The 22,009-nt window shown below is 42.0% G+C and overlaps 2 protein-coding genes and 1 long non-coding RNA gene across 4 annotated transcripts; all 3 read left to right on the plus strand.

The window, feature by feature from the left end:
- Positions 1 to 3,225: 3,225 nt before the first annotated feature.
- Positions 3,226 to 11,631, plus strand: LOC127778125 (RNA polymerase I termination factor-like). 2 transcript variants are annotated; one of them, XM_052304781.1, is made up of 10 exons: positions 3,227 to 3,454; positions 3,584 to 4,696; positions 5,452 to 5,536; positions 5,863 to 5,974; positions 6,641 to 6,753; positions 8,274 to 8,371; positions 8,536 to 8,612; positions 9,341 to 9,415; positions 10,308 to 10,370; positions 11,072 to 11,631. In XM_052304781.1, the coding sequence occupies exons 2-10, from the start codon at positions 3,584 to 3,586 to the stop codon at positions 11,214 to 11,216; spliced, it is 1,881 nt and encodes a 626-aa protein (XP_052160741.1). In that variant the 5' UTR covers positions 3,227 to 3,454; the 3' UTR covers positions 11,217 to 11,631. The 2 variants fall into 2 exon arrangements, with proteins under 2 accessions (XP_052160742.1, XP_052160741.1); XM_052304782.1 differs by lacking the exons at positions 8,274 to 8,371; positions 8,536 to 8,612; positions 9,341 to 9,415; positions 10,308 to 10,370; positions 11,072 to 11,631 and adding an exon at positions 7,793 to 8,240 and having other exon boundaries at positions 3,226 to 3,454.
- Positions 11,632 to 12,097: 466 nt separating this feature from the next.
- LOC127778126 (GPI-anchored protein LLG1-like) lies at positions 12,098 to 14,421 on the plus strand. The gene is made up of 3 exons (XM_052304783.1): positions 12,098 to 12,305; positions 12,479 to 12,541; positions 13,919 to 14,421. The coding sequence occupies exons 1-3, from the start codon at positions 12,248 to 12,250 to the stop codon at positions 14,284 to 14,286; spliced, it is 489 nt and encodes a 162-aa protein (XP_052160743.1). The 5' UTR covers positions 12,098 to 12,247; the 3' UTR covers positions 14,287 to 14,421.
- A 1,282-nt stretch (positions 14,422 to 15,703) lies between these two features.
- Positions 15,704 to 18,032, plus strand: LOC127778127 (uncharacterized). Its single transcript, XR_008018411.1, has 5 exons — positions 15,704 to 16,449; positions 16,554 to 16,623; positions 16,700 to 16,740; positions 17,029 to 17,119; positions 17,520 to 18,032. It is a non-coding gene; the product is annotated as an uncharacterized LOC127778127 (long non-coding RNA).
- The last annotated feature ends 3,977 nt before the right edge of the window (positions 18,033 to 22,009 follow it).

Consider the following 22,009-nt stretch of genomic DNA (forward strand, 5'->3'; position numbering starts at 1 on the left):
ATATAAATGTGTTATCAGCTATTTTACATCCGCATTATATATATTAGCACTACACAAGAAAACTTCAAATGTCTAAGCTATCGTACGTGATTGGTTCATAAGTAAAACAGCTTTGCAAATGAGGCTAAATTTGGTGTCTAAGCTATCCTTATAGACAATTGTGATGTAGAGCTTCCTGCGTTGTCCACTGAAGTAGCCCGAAGTAAGTTATTCTTTGAAAAGTAAGATACAAATATACAATTGGCGCACACCATTGAAATAATTAACTGAGATATCAATCAATCAATCAATCAATGTTGGGTTAGAAGCATGGCTTAGGAATGAACTAACCTCATTGGAAGCCTTCATGATAACTACACCAATTTCACCATTTCAGTGATGAGAAAAAAAATCAATTGGCAAGTCAAACAAAGCACTGTAATTATGTAAAGCAACGAAGAAATCATCACCTTTGACATTGTCCGAGCTCCATGCAGCAGTATACGGCAGGCGTGCAGCGTGCTGCACAAAGTACTTTCTTGGGTCTGTCAGTTTCACCTATGGATTGAAAGTTTTGCAAAATGAAATTAGTCACCCTGCCTCCAAATGCATCATTGCTACAGCAACCTTAGAGCGAGAAAAATGAAAAAGGATAGCTGCAGCAACCTTAGAGCGAGAAAAATGAAAAAGGAAAATCAGTTGGGTCATGTTCATCAGTTGCATGAAGCAACAGATGGTTCTCTTGGTATCGTCTCATCAGCCAGGACATCAAGAAATGAAAAAAAAAAGGAAGATCAGGCCAGAGAAGCTTGAATAAAACGCAACCAAAATCAAAGTCTTGTTATTGGCAAGGTACATGAAGTATTTTAAGCTGGGGAGGGTGCATACGAAGGAGCGTATTACTCATGGATCTAATCAGATGCAAACAAGAAAGGAGCAACAACAGCAGAAAACATTCGGCCTTTTGCTCCCCTTTTCCACCAGTGACTTAGATCGCAGGCTGCCTCTATCCTCACGCAGCAGCTTTGGCCCCTGGGATCTACGCTCCGCACCGGAGCCCTGCAGGCAAAGCGACGAAGGCATATATGGCGGGTGCGGAGTTTCCGATGGAGCTGTTCGTGGCGACGGCTAGGAGGTATGGCGTCCAGGTTTCTCTGCGAGACAGGGCTCGCAGCGAGGATATGGCAGCACACGGCAAGGAGGTTCGGCCCCCGGGGGGTGCGGAGAGGACAGGGCTTGTGGTGCCGTTACAGGCCGCCGGCAGGGTGTAGCACGACGTGAGAGGGGTGGAGGTGTAGTGGGCGGCTGGAGCCTGGAGGTTGGGGTTTTGGAACCGTGGCACAGGTGAGGCGAGGAGGGCCGAGGCGGTGACTGCGCTGGCGGCGGAGACGGAGTAGCCCCACCAGCACCAACGGAAGAGCGCACCACTGCGGCGCCAATGGATGAAGGATGCGCGCAGTCGCACGGAGGAAGCAATCTGTGGAGGCATGACGGATGGCGGCGGTGTTAGCGGGCGGAGATAGCGCGATGATAGCGCTGATGGTTGTCAGTGCGAGGAGTAGCGCGTCCGCTCGTTGGACGAACGGATGAGATGATTTCACTTGGCGGATGGACGATAGGGATTGATCCGGATGATTTGGCCCGTAGGATTGGAGGTGTATATATATATATATATAGTAGATGTATTTTTTTTAATTGTTTAGCTAGGGTTTTTTTCCCTATCGTACTGTCGTGATGGTGCTCCCATCATCTCCCTGCTATTTGATTTTTTTTTGCCGCCACCGGTCGGTCGAGAGGGAAGAGCATGGCTAGAGATCTGTTTTTTCTGGCTGAATTCCTTCGGTTCCTGTGAATTCCAACTCCTTTTCTATTCGTGTATTATTGTTGCACGTACGGGTAGAGCTTAGCTACTAGCATTTGTTGATTTTGGTTGTAAGTGGATATAAGCAGAATCACATCGAAGTCTAGCTAAACTTTTGCAACGTAAACCACTGTCAGTTCTGTTTGTGCTTGATTAACTGATTAAAGTACTGGAGTTTCACGTGATTGGATTGCTGCATCGTTTTATCTGAGCAAGGATATATTGGTTATATATTTACAGCTGTTGATTTGTACCGTTAAAAAGAGGGAAAATTAGGGTACTTGCCGTCGGGTGCTCATCATCCACATTGGCTCCCAGAGGGAGAAAGAGGTCCGGGTGAAGCTCAGCATCTGTGCGGTTCAAAATAGCCAGATGATGATGGCACATCAGGGCTCTCTCTACATACGGTTTATAAATACAAGGACTATAATCACTCCTCACTTGTATCAAGAACTATACATACTATACCGACTATAGATCCGTATTAAGGGTGTGTTCGGCATAGCTGGTTCCCAACACTAACATTGCGCACGGAAAACAGAGCGGTCCATTAGCGTGTGATTAATTAAGTATTAGCTAATTTTTTCAAAAATGGATTAATTTGATTTTTTAAGCAACTTTTGTATATAAACTTTTTGCAAAAAAACGCCCCGTTTAGTAGTTTGAAAAGAGTGCGCGCGGAAAACAATGGATGAGTGTTGAGAAAAGGAGGTGTCGAACACACCCTAAGACGGGCTGGGCCTAGTATCTTATCAAGTATGGGAGATGATATAAACCCCATCGAATGCCGATGAAGTGCATTTCAGGTGCATATAGTAGCGCGGTGGTGTGGAGAGTGTTTGTATATCTGTTTTTAGGTCCAAGGTAGCGACCGCAGGGTGGTGTTTGGTACCGCGAGACCGTGCGCGAGTACACCACAAGCTTACCGCACGCATCCAAGGGCTCTGCAGCCGTGTTGCCGCTGGGGAGGTGTGTAACATCGATTACCCGTTCTCTCCTTGGCGGCATTTGTGCCGCTAATCTTGGGGGAGAGATGGAAAAAAAAAGAAGAGAGAGGAGGAAAAGAGATGAGAGTTGCTGACATGTGAGCTCCACTTGCTAACTCAGCAAAGTCAACCATGGTCAACCTACCACGTCAGTGAAAACCACTCAAGAAATCACCAAAGGAGTTGATTTACACCAGTTTTGGAAGATGCGGAAAGCGCTTATACCCGGTTTTGCGGTTGGAGGATGATTCAATGAGGAGCTAAGACAGGAGGGGCATCAAATAGACTTGTTCCAAGAAAGAAAAGGGAAATTTTCTTTAGCCCACCAGTCAGTAAGCCTACTCCAGCGTCCAGCCCAACATGTGGAAACGAGCTTTAGGTTTAGACTTTAGAGGCAGCAAGGCCGCACCTCTCGCTCCACTCAGCCGCCGCCCCTCGCCGTCGCCGGCTATCCGCCGCCCCGCGCCGCCCGCCGTCGCCGGCTATCCGCCGCAGCTCGGCCGTCTCCCAGCGCCGTCGCACGGCTCGCCGCCACCCCGCGCCGTCGCGCGGCTCAAGCCTCCCGGGGGGGAGCCCTCGCGCACGTCGTACCCACTCGTCCTCGGCTCCTCGCGCGGTCACTCCTACTGTAATTCTTTTCTCCTGTTTTTTCTTTCCGTTTTTATTTGAATTCCCTTTTGATTTTGGAGGGTTTTTTTTCTCCCTTTTTTTCCCGTATGGATGCTAAACCCTAATCTATTCTCCCGCCCGCGCGCAGATGGGCGGAGAGGGAGCGGAACGGCGCAGCAAGAAGGAGAAGGGGAAGCGCCAGGAGGAGAAGGCTGAATCGGGCAGTCGCGGCGATGGCGAGGCAGTGAAGCTGGATTTGGCTACAGATTCCCTAAGTAATAGCAAGGGGAAGGTTGCAATGGACGTTGAGGAGGCGAAAGAAATGCCCAGGAGGAAGAAGAGGAAGGAGAAGGAGAAGGAGAAGGGCCACGGAAAGGAGAAGAAGAACAAGGTCATTGCCGATAACATCGAGGAGGCCTGTGCCGAGGCGGAGCAGGCTGAAGCTTCAGGACTGAAGGTGGAGCAGCACTGCTCGGAGCATGTTCAGGGTGATATGAGCAAATGCGGCTCGGAGGAAGACAAGAGTATTAAGAAAGATAATAAGTTGATGATGAAGAAGAAGAAGAAGAAAGAGAGAAAAGTGGAGATGGCTGAAGAGGGGCAGATACTTGCTGGTTCTACTGATGAAAATGCAGGCTTGTTGCATGCGGAGATGGGCAGGGGTGAAAAGGAACAGGGTAAGAAGTCCAAGAAGAGCAAACGGAAGCATGAGGATGGTGAGCCTGTGGCAGATGGATCTGCCGGTGATGAAATCATGACCAACAGAGATAAGAAGAGGAGAAGAAAGGAGCAATCTGTTGAGCTGAAAGAGGGTGATCAAGTTAACATATCTAAGAAGGCAGTGAAGATAAAGGGAAACAAGAAGAGAAAAAATGAAAGCGATAAGTTTAATCCTGACTTAAGCACTGATGCACTCACTGGAGAAGATAAGGTTGGTGGAGATGGCAAAAATGATAAGAGAAAAAAGAAGAACGATACATCGACTAGAAGGAATGAGGTTGGTAGGGATGATAAGAATGATAAGAAAAAAAAGAAGAGCAAGGAAGGGAACGGTGGAAGAAAAGGCGAAAAAGAAAAAGCAGCCCAGTCAAAGGACAAGGTTAGGCGGGTGAGCTTTTCCGATGCTGTGGAGGTGTTTAGCATCAACGACGGTGAAGATGAAGATAATGGCAAGAGTGCTGAATCCGAAGTTGTGCATGGGAAACGTTTTACTCCAGAAGAAAACGCGACCCTTATGGAGGCCATCATGAGCTATATAGAGGTTGCCTCTCCTTCGAATGCTTAGCATCTTTCCTCTTTACTTCAATACCTGAATATATGAAAATATATGAAACAGTGACAAGCACACTAAAGTTGAATGAGAACTATGCCTCTGACTGTATAAGACAAACCTGGCTGTTCTTTATGACTGATTTTTTTTTGTCTTTATTGCACTCAGATGATCTATTAATCATGTTTAACAAACATGCCAATCCTCTGTCATCAAATTTAAAGCATATATTGATGAAAGCATGCACTTTAGCTGTGCAGTTCAACAATCCCTCCGTCCTAAAATATAGCTACCTAGGAAGCTTTTGGAGGGATTAAGGATTATGTTGCAAGGTCAAAACTGCCCATCATTATAGTAGGGCTAAGTAGTTGGTGTGATATAGATTGCTAGGGGTACGATGGAAAAGTAAGCTAAAGAAATTTGAATTTCAAAGGTAGCTATATTTTGGGACGGAGGGAATATCAGAATCCATCTGTTGCATTGTTTATTAATTTTCCATTGCAATAATCTTTTTTTGGGGAAGTTAACAGAAATTTCATGATTTAGCTTGGACACCACTTTGTTGTTAGTAAACTTTTACGCTGTATCACTGGTTTTCAAATATGCTGGTGGTATTCTTTTGGTGTTTGGATTTCATCTCATGATTCTACTAGTCTTTTATTACTACTAAACTAAATGGTGCATGGAAACTCCATGCCTCGCAATATAAAGTTTAAACACATTACATGTTTTATTTTTCATTTTAGATGAAGCAATTGGGAGAGAATGGGCTAGAGATGATTCGAGCTTGTAGTAAACATCCAGAGCTTAAGGGTTGTTGGGCGGAGATTGGTAAGATGAGAACATCTTCTATATCTAACTCTTCACTTTTGTTTCCCTTATGTCTGCTTGTGTTTGTGTTTCCCTAATGTCATTATTCTTTTATCCCTGCAAAGAAAGTAAAATCTCCTTGTTGCCCCAATACTGAAATCTCTTTCATTGCATTGCAAAGTTCAATTTTCCAACAGAATATGCACTTTGCATATATTTTGGAATATCGGCACTGGGAACAGTGAAAAATTGCTTCCCGCTCATTCACTACATCATGTTCACTTTTCCCTTGTCTACATGGCAGACAGCATATCATGTTACTCATTAATGCACGACATCCTTTGCAGGAAAATCATTACCTCACAGGCCATTGACAGCCATATACAAGAGAGCACGGATTTTACTCTATAGGAGTGATGAGCGTAAATGGACTCCGGAGGAGTATGAGAAGATTCGCCGGTAATATAAAGCCCTCCTGTGGTTGAGCTAATGCAGGTTTCTATTTCCTGCATATCGTATTTTCAAAACAATTCCATAGTCCATACTTGCTAATGTTTTGTACTTTCAGCTATACAGATCAAACTATTTTGAAAAGAGCTACACAAATCAAAACCTTTTTCATAAAATGGTGCACAAATCAATCATCTAGAAGCGTGAATATCAGTCCTCAAATATATCTTGAATGTTCTGTATGTGCTCAAGGATCCACAGAGTTAATTTGTAGAGCATCACCCAATTTTTGAAGTTAAATAAATTCAGATTCAATTTTTGAAGTTAAATAAATTCAGATTGCTTGTATGGTAATAACTTATGTAGCTTGCTCTATCCCCTTTTTTTAATCTTTAAGGTAATGTTCACAACCATGAGTGAGGTCAAACTAAAACCTTTGTAACTTCATGTTGATGTTTTGCAATTTGCTTTGAACGGTTCGACTATATTTTTGACTGAGGTTGTTTCTGTCGGATTTTTCATATTTGTTCATATCATTTCACATCATCCTGCAAAGTGATTGATACATCAGTCTATCCAAAGCATAATTTATTGTCATTTTGTCTTCATAAAACCTAAATGTGAGCAGTATGTTTTTTGAAAGGCTTATTAAGATCAGTGTGTATTATGACACAGGCATGTTGAAAAGAACGGCACTTCTTGGATATCATTAGCACAGGAACTTGGAAAGAGTGAGATCCATTTAAAGGACACTTGGAGAAGAATCAAACCTAAAAACTTGAAATCAGGTACTGGTTGCTGCAATTCCGCTGTTTGAAGTTCAATATTTCTTTGCAATATGCTTGGCTTTTAACTTCTAAAAATGTTCACTTTCGGTATTCAAAAAAAATGTTCTTTTCTTTTGTGCATTCTTCCAGAATTCCTTTTCTCCCATTATACATAGCACTTTCTTGAATTGGTTATTATGCACGTAAAATGGTTGTGCTAACTGCAGGCTGACTCTGTACTGTAGTTAGTTTTTGTTTAGCTGTATAACATACATCAAATGTGGGACTTCGTGAGAAGAGGAAATCGGATATGAAACCTGTTGTCAAAACTTGTATCAGGAGTGCAGGCGTGGCAAACATGACTTGTACAGACCTCACAGTATTATATGTGCAGGCATAGCAGACACAACTAGGGTGGGCAAAAAAGACCAAAATCAAAAACCAAACCCGAAGTCACCTATGGTGCTTGGTCCATATATTTGTGCGGAAAGACTGGTTGTTTTTTAGGTTGTTTGGTTCTGTACGTCAGTACCCGAACTGCCTGAACCTCCACCAGTAGATGACGCCAACAGGCCCCAACTCCTCAAGGTCCCAGTTAGTTCTAGACACCATTCCCCATTCCATTTGCGTACTTCTCAACCCTAGCCGCCAGTCCAGCATGCCACCACCCCCAGGCGCATCGGATTGACAGATCAGGGATGCAGAGGCGAGGCGGCGACAGTGCAGGGGCAGAGGCTGCTCAGCTGGCGGGCTAAGGTGGTGAGGCATGGCCACCTGGGGGTGTTGCTGCCTGGGAGGTGTAGGTTGGGCAGCTGACATCGACAGCCAACGAAAAGGGCTGGAGCAAGCTAGTTGTAGTGCCAGAGGCAAGCAGTGGATGCCCATTCCCTGGTTTCTCATATGTCAGTTTTTGTCATTTTGTGATTGGGACCTGTGATCTCTGACTTCTTTTTTGATATTTTGATTAGTTTATTTGTCTATTTAGCTCATAATTGTTGATTAAGAATCATTTCGAAGGCTGGCTTAATGACTTTGATATGCTCTGTGCTAAATTGATCAGATCGTGCAAGAACAAAGACTGGACTGATCGTTTGGTTACCCGAATTGTCGGCTCATGAATTTGTGTTGGCAGCATCGGTTTCTCCTTTCTGAAGACCTTTGAAAGGCCGAACTAACCGGACCGAATTTTCGGTCTAGACCGAATATCCACCCTAGACACAACTTGTTACAAATCTGTCATATTTTGTTTTTCTAACTCTGAACATACTGGAAACTACATGCAAAAACTTCATAATACGGTGTTGATTACGAAATTGCATTTTCTACTTGAATTTCATCGTCAGTTGCGAGGTTTTGCATTTCCATTAAATGGAAAGACAGTTTGCAGAGTAAGTTATGAAGGGTCCACTTGCGCTTCGCTATGCGAATGATGTTTGATGCCTCTTGTGCAATGAATGCAACACAATGCAATCATATAAAGTAAAATGTATACCATGGTTCATAACTTTTTACTGTTTGTGTGTTCATTGGTTATATTTCAGGCCAATGGACGCAGGACGAGTACCAAAACTTGTTTGATTTGGTGAACTTGGACTTGCGAGTGAAAGCTCATCAAGAGTATGATGCTGGTAATCGTAAGGTAAAATTTACTACTGTTCGACTGTTCATTGGTGTATTCCAGACCTGCTGTAATATTTTTACAACTTTTCATACTGTACGTTAGCTTGCATATTTGGCACTGTTCATTATTATTTCATCCCATCATTCCTTGTTATGAAGTAATTTACTTGCTTTTTGTGACAGTTAAGAGACAACATTGCATGGGAGGCTATTAGTGATAAATTGACAACCCGAAATCACAAGAATTGCTGCCTTAAGTGGTTAGTATTGAGCTACCTGCATTCCAGTACTTTATGTTTTCTTTTCCCAGCTGATTCCAGATCTGAGGTGCTGTGATCATATCATTATCTGTGTATCACATCAGATTTGTCTGGGCAATAATAATACCTAGAGTGTTTTTAAAATGAGAAATATATATCATGAGAAAAACATATATTTTTCTTCACCTTAGGGGCATTTTAGTTATTTTAGGTCATAAAATTTGGTTGGCTTGGTATCTGTGCATGGTTAATACTTACAAGTGAAACCCCAAAACCAAGAGAGTAGTATACCTACGGTCTACGGTGCCTCCTTACATAGGAATCTACTTTTTCCTATTTTTTCTGGATCCTTTCCTGATTTTCGTACTCTTTCATATGCTGCTGGGAACTCATGCTTTCTATTGTCATTGGATCCATTGGTATATAGCCAGCAGGCTGCGGGCCAACCATTGCTGTTGCTTCTAATCTTCTGCTGTGGCTGTGCGCATTATTACATCACATTGATTGGCCTAGTCATCAAAAGAGAGTGTTGCTCACAGGCGAAATTGTTGAGGTTTTATGGCAATGTGCATTTGACAGAACTTTAACTAATCGATCCCATCCTTTTTGTACAGCTAAACCTGCTCTATCTTGCATAAATCTTATGCTTCTAGATGAATTTGCTATCATCAGAGTAGGTTGTTTGCTTGTACTTGTACATGTCGAATTAATTCAATCCACACTTTCAGGTACTACCAGTTAGCATCACCACTGGTTCAGAAAGGCATCTGGGCAGACACTGATGATTATCGATTGGTGGAAGCGTAAGTTTGTACAGATTTTACCAAATTCATTGTTCTTTTCAAAATTTAATGCTATGTCCTTTATACCCGAGAGTTCTAAAATAGTAGTTGTTTCAGTTTTAATCTGGTTTTTGTCGAAATGTCCTTAAGCTTATTGATGGTACGGTTTGCACTTATTTTTGTTGATATGGAAGTGTGCATGTATATAATACTACAAATATTAGAAGTACTATGGATTTTTCACAAATTTGAGAGTTTTTGCTTTGCCTATCCTGTTTATGTTACCATGAGGTCACAAATTTGATGAAGAATTGGAAACTAGGCTTTGATTTCATTTTCCCTTTTTTAATTACTGGCACTAGGGCACCTTAAGTTGTCTACCTTTGGTTTTAAACAAACGCACCGCTGACATAGAACCCAAGTAATGACTGATGAGTGTCAACTAATGGCATGAGAATCGGAAAATTTTTCTCTATTATTTGAAGTTGTCTATATGCTACACTATAATTTCATAGGAATCAAGGGAAATCCTTATCCTCAATGGGCATACTGTACAAGATAGCACATGCCATGACATGCCATTTAATTTATTGTGAAAGCTAATTTACAATTTAGGCTTTGCATTCAATGGACCGATGGAGCACATCTTCTCTTTCTTCAGAAAGCAGAGTTGGTTAGAAAGCATACTACCTAAACAAAATTCGATTGATGAGATGTTAAAATAGTAGATTGCTGTATTAGACTCTGATTGCTGCGATTGTTAATTAGTTCAAATGTTATTGATTTTCTTGGACTTTATTGGATTGGATTAGATAGTGGATTGTTTTTCTTTTTCAGTTTTAGGCCTCTTGTCTCCTCACGTTAAGTCTTGCTAGCATGAAATTTTATAACTAATCGCTGAATCTTCTTCCAGGCTTCAAAATGTTGATGCTGTTTGTGTTGAAGATATTGACTGGGATAACCTTCTTGATCACAGGTGAGTGCTCAAATATTTCTGATCTACCTTCAATCTTGTTTGTTCAGGGAAAAAAACTTCTTAGCCCCCTATAAAGTATTTGTTCTACGATTACTTTACCACCTCCTTCTTTAAAGTATGAAACCAGGTATTCAATCCCCTGAAGTATCAAACCCAGGTCAAATAATCTGCCCTACCCTGTATTTCAATGGAAACCTTGGGCTGCATGTCGCTACTCTTCATGCCTTTTTTTTTTCTCTACATTTGTATAATCATATTAAGGAATTTAAGTTCACTATGGATGCACAATAGCATGTGCACTAGTTAAATGTGGGTTCTTTCATGCTGACCAGTTTGATTGCACCTGCCAGTCTTATAATGTGGAGACAGTAGTGCAGATCAGCAAGGTTTATTTTTTTGGTAATGAATGCAGATATTAGAGGCTTAGAGTTTTCCCTATAGAGGTACTTGTTACCTATAGTGATCGAAGTTGCATTCGAGGTATAATATTTGACTTGGGACTTGAAGAGAACCATACATTTTGCACTGTTGAGAAATCTATCTTTTTTTTTTCTTTTTGCTGAAAATATATGACGTTCTGTAGGCATTACCAAGAACCTATTTAAACCTTTTGAAATTGGCATGTATTTCCATGTGCGTTGAAGTTTGGTTCCATTTGGTTACAAATTTATAATAACGGAGTATTTCATTCACTCTACTAGGTCTGGAGAGGTTTGCCGTCAACGATGGAACGAGATGGTCCGCTATTTAGGTGGCCACAAGGAGAAGCCCTTCATTGAACAAGTGGAAGTGTTGTCGAAGCGCTACTGCCCAGAAATGGTTGACTATAGGGAAGGGGAAGCGTAGGAAATGTCATCCACCAAAACCTTCCCAATCCGTTGAAAGGATAGCAATAGCCGTCTTAGTTACATCTCACCTCGTTCAAAGGATAGCATTAGCCGTCTTACTTACATCTCGCCTGTTGTTGAAATGTGTTCTGTGGCCTGTACAAAATGTTTGGCTTTTGGAATGCATGGCACTGATGTTTAGCCGCCCAATGCACTTGGGAATTGTTTGGATAGGCCATCTATGTGCACACGGGAGACGACACTCATCCAGCAACCAGGGCACCCCCTACCCCCTCTCCCCGGGCCATGGTAAGCATGGCTGTGGCGTCCAATCATCTTCGTATGGAAAGTGCTGAACATTACGATTTAAACTCATGATGGATGGAGTCATGAACCCTGTAATTTCATCACACCACAGGTGCATTCTTCTTGTTGATCTGCCTGCTTTTGTGATCTTCCGTTTTCTTTTTCAGATTTTTGTGACTAAGATCCTACTCATGTTTTAGCCATTCCTTTTCATTATTGTACATGTTAAGTTGCCCAGATACTCTCTCCGTCCTGAGATAGCTATATTTTGGTACTCTCTTCATCGTTCTTAAGATAGATATATTTTGGACTGCAGTGGGAGTATCATGGATTCATGGTGCATCTGATATGAAACACTTCCCATCGTCCCATGGCACATCTGAGATGTCGCATCAATTTACAAAGGCCCTATCCTATTGCCCTTTTGCATGTCCGTTTGCAAAAGGACTCGTACAGTTCTACTAGTGTGCTAAAAAGCTAGTAATGCACTGGAAGCTACCTTCTAAAATATGGGTGCGCTACAAACCAACTTGAACATATCAAAAGCAGATGTAGACTATATAAAGCACAAACCTGCGGACACGGGCACCCGTGAAAGACTTGCCTATTGATTGACCCGTCTCCATCAATATAGTGAGTCCATAGCATTTCCCCTCTTCCCAATAGCATAAGCACGAACCTTCTTGTAGTGTCTATCCAGCAAAAGAAGAGAAAACATATGCTATAGTGAGTTTCTCTCAGGCCATGGCTGATCTGAACCTTGTGTTCTTGTTCTTCCTCTTGTCTCCTCCCATCTTATCTGGTCACTCTCTCTCTCTCTCTCTCTCTCTCTCTCACACACACACACACACACACACACTCTCTCTCTCTCTCTGCTACTTGTTGCTCCTGACTCCAGTGAGTGCTTTTTCTCTATATCTGAATCTCTGACGAGTCCTTGTTTTTCTGTGTTGTGGCTATGGAATTGTTGATCAGATGGGGTGCTTCAGGTGATGGGAACATCGATGAATAGGAGGAGCTTGCTTCAGGCCAAGGGTGGTACGTATGGCCTCTCTATAACGACTTCTCTTCTTTGCACACAGCTCAAATGCTCAATTAGTTCTTTGTTAACATGGTCAGACCTTGTTAGCAGACTTATTATCTGAACTTGTTAACATGGTCAGGTGATGTGTACTTCTTGTTAGCAGAACTTGTTAGCAGACTTGTAATGTCACACCATAGGCCTCTATTAGTTCTTTTACTATTAAGGCAGTTCTGAATGATTTTGTCCAAGTTATTCATTCTAATGTATTTAGTCCACAGAGTTAGCGTACATGTTCGGCTGTGTGCACTCTTGATTCCGATTATAGTTCAATAGTAAAAGAGAACTGATATCTGGTGGTACATCTAGAAAGAGAACTGATGAGGCCTCACAAGCTTTACTCCCAGCAAACAAGAGTAATAACTTGGTACCCTTATAATTCACTGGCCTTTCCAATCCCCCCTACAACTTAATTTAGTACGAAACACTCTCCACAAGTTTATTTTCTCTTCCAAAACTTTTCACTTCTATCCAGTTTTCAGCATTTTCTCACGCCTTGGCCATAGGCATCTATATATTGTGGTGAGCGAAGTTGCCCCTTGCAACCAAAGATGTGTACTTCAGCCTCCTTTAACCTTCTTTTTTTTGCACACTTTAATTCCACCAGCGTTATGGCATTAAAACCACGACAATAAACACATACCACATAAACAGTGTATCAAATCTCATACCCAATAAAAGAAGTGTTGTATTAAATCGACGTAAGGGCCAAATTTGTTCGCTACACTGGAGGTCCACAGGATGCCACAAATCGCTAACACGGCAAAAATTCAATGAAAACTAGATAGAGGTGGGAAGTTAGAAGAGAATATACTTATGGAAAGTGTTTTACACGAAATTAAGTTATAAGGAGGATATTGACTTGTAGGTGTTATTTGGATTTTCCCCTAAGCGAAAACTGTTTGGATTACCGACAGAAATTTGTCAACAAGGAGTTCATTGGATTTCTTAAACGGAATTGCTTTTTTTTTTTGTCATAAGTTTTCTTAAAACCCGTTTGCTGAGTTATGAGAGGAAACAGAGCCATCGTGGTTTTCCTAAGGTGGTTGCTCCTTTTATTACGGAACTAGATCCTCCACACAAATAATTCTGTACACCCAAAACAAACGGAATAATAATCCTAACCTAAAACCTGTCTTCTCAAAAAACATTCATAAAACCAGTTTTTTTTTCCAACATATCTCTAATAATGCTAGCTTGGCACGTTTGAAAAGCGCTATAAAATAGAGATTAAAAATTGAAAATATATCTAAGCTACCGGCACACACACCGTGCACACCAACTATGGACCTTTACTAATATCATTTCTCTCTCTCTCTCTCTCTCTCTCTCAGCCTGCCCTGTGAGCTTTGAGAACCAGAACTACACGACCATCACGAGCAAGTGCAAATCGCCATGGCCTGCCGACCTCTGCTGCCCAGCTTTGAACGAGTTCGCGTGCAATTTCAGCCAATATATCAACGACGAAAGCACCAACTGCGCAGACTCGATGTTCATCTACCTCAACGCCCATGGAAACTATCCAGCTGGCCTGTTTTCCAACGAGTGCGCAGTGCTTGACTGCAACGGTAGCAATAGCACCATTGGTACTAACCAAACTGCTAATGGAAGCGGCGCCCGAGGGGCTAAAGACATATCAGAGATGTACTCACTTGTGACGACCTTAATTGTATCTGGACTCGCAGTGTTATTGTTCTACTGAATGAAGTAAGTAAGAAAAGATGCACTGTCACACAGAATGGACATGTTACAGTTGTGGTAATAAGTTGCGTTTCAGCACATATATAGACTACCCCCAGATTTCCTTTTTTTTTTTCCTTAATTTTCTTTCATGGCATTTACACTCATCCGGATATTTCTTTTCTTCTTTTGAGCAATAATGCCTCTCTTTACTCTCGTAAATTTATGAACTTTTGGTTAAGCTTTTTTTCCCCCTCTAAGGCTTCTTTTATGAGAGACGGGCGAGAGAGGCTCCTACTATGTTAAATTCAAATTAAACATATTTAGATGATCTCTACTACTTAAAAAAAAATCCGTAGTGGTGATAGTGAAGCCAACGTAGACGCGCGATCCGACAACGTAGCGTAGACACGTCACCGTGGAAAAAAAAAAGGAACGCTTCAGAGAGACGCGCAACAGAAGCGATCCGGACACAACGCAACAGTAGCGCCCCCCAATCCATCCTCGCGCATCCCCACATCGCCGCGCCCGCTCCACTCTTCCACCCCCGGCGACCCCATCGCCGCCAGCGATCCCGCGTCGATCTCCTCCGCATCCCCCTTCTGTGGCCAGATCCAGATCGATGGCGAGCCCCGGCGACCAACGCTGGCACCCTCTGCTCCGGCAACCTCCTCCTCGGCTGTCTCCTCCCCGACTCCCGGTCTCCATTGCAGCGCTCGCTTCCTCCGCATCCAACCTTGCGCCGCCCCCCATCGCCGCACGACGCCTCCATCAACGGCGCCCCCCATCGTCCCCGTCGACCGTCGCTGCCCACGGCGCCTCCAAACCGTCGCCGCACGCCCAGCTGATCCCTGTCGCCCACGACCACGCCGCCCACCTATCCTCCATCGCCGCCTCCACGAGTCACCTCATGTCGATATCCTCCGCGCCACCAGCGATCCCGCGTCGATCCCGCCCTCTTCGACTGGAGCTCCCTCGCTAACCCGATGCAACGACAAAAATGCAAGCTGCTGGCCTGTAGGTAATACGCTAATGCTCCCCATGCTCAAATGGTGTTCGACGAAATCCTTGCTTAGACGTTACAGTCGTGATGATCAGGGAAACCACTTAGGTGTTAATCCTTGCTAATATAGCCTGGTGATATGCCATGTTTTGTCTAGGAAGAGTTTACCAGGATGTTTACTACGCATACATGATTCAGGTAGTGCTCTATGGAGGAACTTGTATATGTAGTGCACTATGGATGTTTGCCAGCTTAACATGATTGTCTGGGATGATTTGTAGAAGCGGGCTATATTTTACTCAACTTGTTTCTGCGTAGCATGCTGATAAACCAAGTGTCTGGTGGTTTAGGGCACTACGCAACATTGTGATGAGTGAGCCATTGCCACTATGCTGGTCATGGAGCAGCAAAGCAGAGACTATATGTTAAGGTGATGTCCTCTGTTCATAATCCTCAAATAATAAAGATTTGAGTGTGAAATTTGAGTCATGTCTTTTAGGATGAATCTATTTATGTAGTTGCAATGTGTGCTTATGGTTTTGTGATTGGTTAGTGCAATATTTGACTACTGATTTGCTCCATCCATAAAGAGCTTCGAAATAAGATTAGTTAAATCTTATTTGAGTTTTAAATTTCAGTTTGTTAAATTTGCTCTTTTTCATGCCAGTGTGAGAAGGAATATGATTTGTGCATTCCTTAATATACTTATCAGTGGTATTTTTGAGGTTCTGTTCGGATGTATTATATCTTTGTGTCCTTGGATAAAATGATCTCCTATTTACTTATTAGCGTACTGAAGATTTTTTTTCTTCTCACAAATTCATCCATCTCCATTCATTATGTTTCTTCATCACATTCGATAGTAACACAAACAGCAAGACCCAATTATCTTCCTTAACTGATCAACTAACTTTGGATCAACACATTGTCGCTTTTTGGACATTGGCCCTTGTAGTCCTGGAAATTATTCTGGAGGTGGCTGTGACCTGAGCATACAGTACAGACTGGATCCTCCCTCTAAACCATGTTATTTCAGTTTCTGACTTGCATGCTCTATGCTATTTCAGTTGGTGACTTAAACCTTGGTAGAACCCTGCACAAATAGGAGGCGGCATCTTAATACAATGAAAAATTATGGGAACTCCATGCCAGATTTGTCAACACAATCAAGTCTATTCTTTCGTAAGTTATATCTTCACTGCCTATCTATAATTAATAGGAAGAGGCACACCAAGTTATTGATCACATAATGGTTCGATTTGAGTTTTCCCGGCCACATGTTATAGGAAGAGGCACACTGGCCAATGTAACAAACTTAACTGCTGCCGAGGTTAGAAGAAAGCATGACAGGAAGAGGTACGCTTCACTCTCTAAAAAGCATGTGGTTTCTCAATAGTAAGGGTTCATATTGATCTGTTCTATGGAAATTCAGGGTCTTGAGGTCAAGGTCATTGACGAGAGCATCCAATTAAGGTTGTGGGAATTTGACATGACAGTATTTAAGTTTGTCAAACCAAAATTTCTTTTCAAAAGAAGCGAATAATGTCAAGATTGTGTGATAAGACACTATTTGACTATGAATGATTGATGAATTAAGCTATATTAAAAGGATCAACAAGAAATCTTAATAAATATACTGCAATATGATGAATAGTGTGAAACTCACTCATGTTATAGCTTATGTGTTATTATCTGGAATCGACTGGCGAAAAAATGGAATCTTTATGATGTAAGCCTGATTTGTGATTTTTCACTACGTAGGTACTTTCATGAAGGTAAGTAGCAGAAATTCGGTGCCCGTATCCTGTTGTTTCCAGTTGACGTCTTCAGATCCTCCTCAACAGAATCGAAGGTAAACAAACTATTTTCCCTGTTTTCCTTGTGTGAATGATATGAAAAAATATTTTGCACTTGCTCAGTAATTTGTGCAAACTGGAAATACTGAAAATACTAAGGACGAAGAATAATATTCGAAGCCAATCCAAAAGCATTGCAAAATGTCGAAGGACAAAAACTCCCAGTAATGCTTGCATGAAAATAGATTAAAACAGGCTCTCCGCGAACAAAATACATTTCTTAATATTGCTCATTTGATAACGAGGCTGGAAACCTAATCTTTTTTTTGTTATCAAATGTTGCACATTTGATAATAATCCATATTTCTTAATATTGTCTGCACCTTTCGTTTGCAAGCTCCAAGTTGTAAAATCCAATCCTGACTGCAAGCTTGTTTACAATTGTTTGGCCAGCAGTTTGAAGCTTCTGGAGTATTACCACTAGCAACAGTAGGAGCAAGGTCTGATCGGGTGCTCCCTGTGCATAGCTGCTATTGGTTCATTGCTGTTCCAAAGTGAGCAATAGTATACTTTGGAAGGAAATGAGGGTGTTGAGGCGATTGTCAAGCACCAAACTTCTTCCGCAATAACCCTGACTTCCATGGGAACCGTTCTGTTATTTGTTTTGCTATAGAATGAGAACCATTGTGTAGAATTTTGTAAACAACTTTAACCATTGCTTCTCAGCATGCAAATGCAGATCCATTCCTTTCCAAAAGGATTAGGTACCATTTAGTTTTTTAAATATATGATTAGCAATTGTCTATAAGCATTAGGAATGAGAAGTAGATGAAACTATAGACAAACTTTCTAATTTGTGGTCCTTAATGTGCCGTTCCATTCATTAATTTTGTTATATGTGGTACTAGCATGTGAATACTATAAAGATGTGAAAATTATAAATATGTGGCATACTTATTATTAGTTCTATATTAATGTTTTTGTTACATCCGATTTACACTCAATGATTATTTAACATCATTTCACATGGTGTGATTTTTCCCGTTGCAACGCACGGGCACCCTACTAGTATGTAAAAAAAATAAAAGAAAAACAGTTATGCGAGATTGTCTATCCATGGTTGCCAGATTGGTTTATCTATCTCCTTTGCCTATACAAAGGTTAAGTCAAAGTCTTCCACGCAAAACTTCTTCCAGTGTTGGACAGATTGTTGTACGCCATTATTGCTTCAGGTCCAAATGTTCCAACAAGAATCCCCACAACATTAACAAACAAAGGGTGCCCAAATCGATGTTTGGTTGTTTAATACCACGTGGAAAATCTATTGTCACTTGACCCTCTCATGGGGTATATATAGAGAGTACATATGAGGTAGAGATCATTGCTTCGGCTCCAAATGTTCCAACAAGAATCCCCAACCTTAACAAAGTAAGGGTACCCAAATCGATGTTTGATTGTTTAATACCACGTGGAAAATCTAGTCACTTGACCCTCTCATTTGGTATATATAGAGATTACATATAAGGTAGAGACTTGGAGTACAGGATAAGTTAGGATAAATTTGTCTCTAGGACTCTATCTTTATCTTGTATTTAACTTTTATTTCTAATCATACATATATATACTTCTAACATGCAGTATCTTCATGAACTCCAATTGTAGGTCCCATTGAATTCCAACATAATGCCAAATATCTTTGTGCAAAAGAGTAGGGGTGGGCATTCAGTCTAGACCGAAAAATCAGTCCGAGTAGTTCCGTCCTTCAAAAATTCGGTCTTTACAAATTGGAAACCGAAGTAACGAACAAAAATTAGCGGACCAAACAATTCGGTTAACCGAAAGTTCGGTCCGGTCTTCGGTCTCCACCGAATCGACCGAAGATAGATGGACTGCGGAGAGTAGGCTGTCAAAAAAGCTCGAGGCTTGCAAGCTACTCGAATTCGGCTAGTTGTAGGCTCGGCTCGAGCTCGATTCGACCGTCATACGAGCCAAGCTCGAGCTTGCACTAAGGCTCGCGAGCTCCACCGAGCCGAGCTCGAATGGCTTGACGAGCTTAGCTGCTCACCTATGGTCGAAAAGTCTCATGCTATTTCCTACTACTCCGTTGTACCGTATGCTCACATCTATCTTTATTAAATTATTCACACAAGCCATTACTTCTTCAAAGGCCAACGAGTAGTACTAGCACTAGCACACTCCCTAATAAAAAGTTGCACAGTAGATTTATGTGCTAGTAGTAGTAGTACAAGCTCTTGCATGCTGCTTGCGTATGCTACAAGTAGTACTAGTTGTGCGTGCTAGTAGTAGTACTGGTACAAGCTCGCATGCTGCGGCTAAGTACTTCCAAGCTCGAGAAAAAGCTCGAAACTCAAACGAGCCGAGCCCGAGCCCGACTGAAAGCTCGAGACTTAATGAGGCTCAGCTCGAGCTCGACTCGAGTCTGTACCGAGCTCGAGCCTAGACAAGCAAGCTCGCTTGAGCTTGGCTCGTTGACAGCCCTAGCGGATAGTTGGTCCCATGCGACAGCCTGGAAGCAGGCGGCGGTGCAGAGGCGGATGGCAGGCGGAGGCAGGAGGCGACGCAGAAGCGGGCAAGCGGCTGTGCGACGAGCATTAGCCCGGGTTGCTCGCGAAGGCAGGAGGCGGCGCGGAAGGCAGCGGCATGACGACTGACGAGCAGCCTGGCCAGGCAGGGCGCAGCTGCCAGCCGCACAGGCTGCAGGCGGTGGCACAAGCAGCCAGGTCCTAAGCGGCATGGAGGCTAGGCGCAGGCCACGATTGCTCATGGGCAGCCGAGCGACGCGGGCGGCTGGGGCACTCGGCTCGCCTTGCACGAAGGACGGAAGGGATAAGCCTTGTGCATTGTTTACGTGCGATTGGATAAGCTTGTAGACTTTGTGGGCCTTGTACAAGAAGAATACGGGGAGGAATACGGTCATACACTCATGCCTTGGTTGGTTTGGTCCATCGGTTCTTTCGGTTAATCCAAGGCAATGACCGAACTCACCGAATTAACTTCGGTCTTTTTTATTGAACACCCGAACTAGTGGACCAATATAATGACCGAGCTTACGGTCTTTTCTGTATCGGTTTTAGTTTTTTCGGTTCGGTCTTCAGTTCTCGGTTTTTATGCCCACCCCTAAAAAGGGCATGAGAAAAATAGGTCTCATACCTAATAATTTATGGCTTATAACTTGAGAAGCGATAAAAAGTAGTACTTCACCCTGAGCAGGTCGTCAATCACATTATAGTAGGAAGGCAAATAGCAAGTGGAGAATGTGAGTAGACTTTATCGACCCCAATAAAATGTGTCCAAAGAATCATTTTTTCCTTCCTAGGATAGACCAACTAATTGATTCTACAGTTGGACGTAAAATGTTGAATTTTCTCGACACCTAGTCAGGCTACCATCAGATTAGCATGTACAGGGAAGATGAGGAGAAAACATATATTGTAATGCCCTATGGCATTTTTCGCTACGTGAAAATGTGTTTTGGGTTGACAAATGCTAGAGCTACCTATCAACGGGAAATCCATGGTGATTTTCTATCCTAAATTGGCGATAATTTTGAAGCTTATGTACTGGACGATGTGGTTGTGAAGATGAAAACTCAAGATTGCTTGATAGGATACCTCTAGGAAACATTTGACAATCTTCGGAAGCATTGTTTTAAGATAAACACGAAGATAGGAGATTCAAACTCCAAACTCTGAAAAATATTGATGATTATACTAATAGGATATCAAGCATTGTGCATTTCGTTTAAACAAGGAGGATTCCCACGTGATGAAAAGGGTAGGGATTTATGAAAAAAAAAGTAAATTATGCTTTGGGCTATATATTCTCACCTCTAAGTTTCACTTTTAGGTTGATTTGGTTTGAGGCCCTACCAAAATGTTGGTATAGCACTACTAAATTTGATAGAGTAGATTTATTACTATTTAGTAAAAGTTGGTCACAATCCAAATGCTATCAAAGTACTATTTGAAGCTACCAAAATATTGGCATGGCACAAATTGGTACTAATCCAAACATGCCCTTAGACCATGTATATTGTTAGTAAATGTTGCACTTTGGACTAGGCGGGCCACATGTAAGTGTGACACATGTGGGCCACCAGTCCAAAGTGAAAAGGATCCTTCCAATATGATTCAAAGTGAAAATTTGGTAAGAATGTGTGGTCAAAGCGCAATTTACTAAAAAATAGTTGTCACATTAGCATCTCCACCATAACCTCCTAAACACAGAAAATGTCACACGTTGAGGGTCCGACACGGGCTAAAAGATTGGACGCTCTCCTACCTTTATTTTCTCTATCCTTACATGCTACATGTGGCTGCTATCTCTACTCTTGTTGATGTAAAAACACGAGGCCTGAAAGATCTGCTTAACTTCAGTGCAGATCCAAAAATCTTGCCTTTAGGTTCGTGAGCGTGCCAATTGATTTGATCCTGCAATCAACCAGAAATAAAGACAAAAAAACCGCGGTTAAATCCATAAATGATAGCCGATCGACTAGTTGCCGATGACATATCATTTATCTCTGAGCCGATGTCATGTTTGAATCGATCGGCAGATATAAATAAGTAAGAAATGACTAAATCTACTCGATTGGCTGTAGATATTAACAATATATAATCCTTATGTCGATATATACTTAAATCAAGTGATTGGGATAGATCGGTCGCCATACCGAGACAGTATAAATCACTTAGATCGAAATATATATTAACAATATGATTATAGATGTTTATAGCATAGCCGATCAGATAGATCTAGCATGTATCGGCTAATACTCCGATACCACTCTATATTAAAATATTAAAGAAAGTAAAATATATCAAACAAAAGCCTAATATACCTAAATGCGACAAGATCTTAACATAAAGGGCAGATTTAACATGTCAATCAGGCATATAAAATATAAAGTAGTTAAATCAGGTAAG

This window comes from Oryza glaberrima, chromosome 6 (genome assembly GCF_000147395.1).
Source record: "Oryza glaberrima chromosome 6, OglaRS2, whole genome shotgun sequence".
Classification (NCBI taxonomy): Eukaryota; Viridiplantae; Streptophyta; class Magnoliopsida; order Poales; family Poaceae; genus Oryza; species Oryza glaberrima.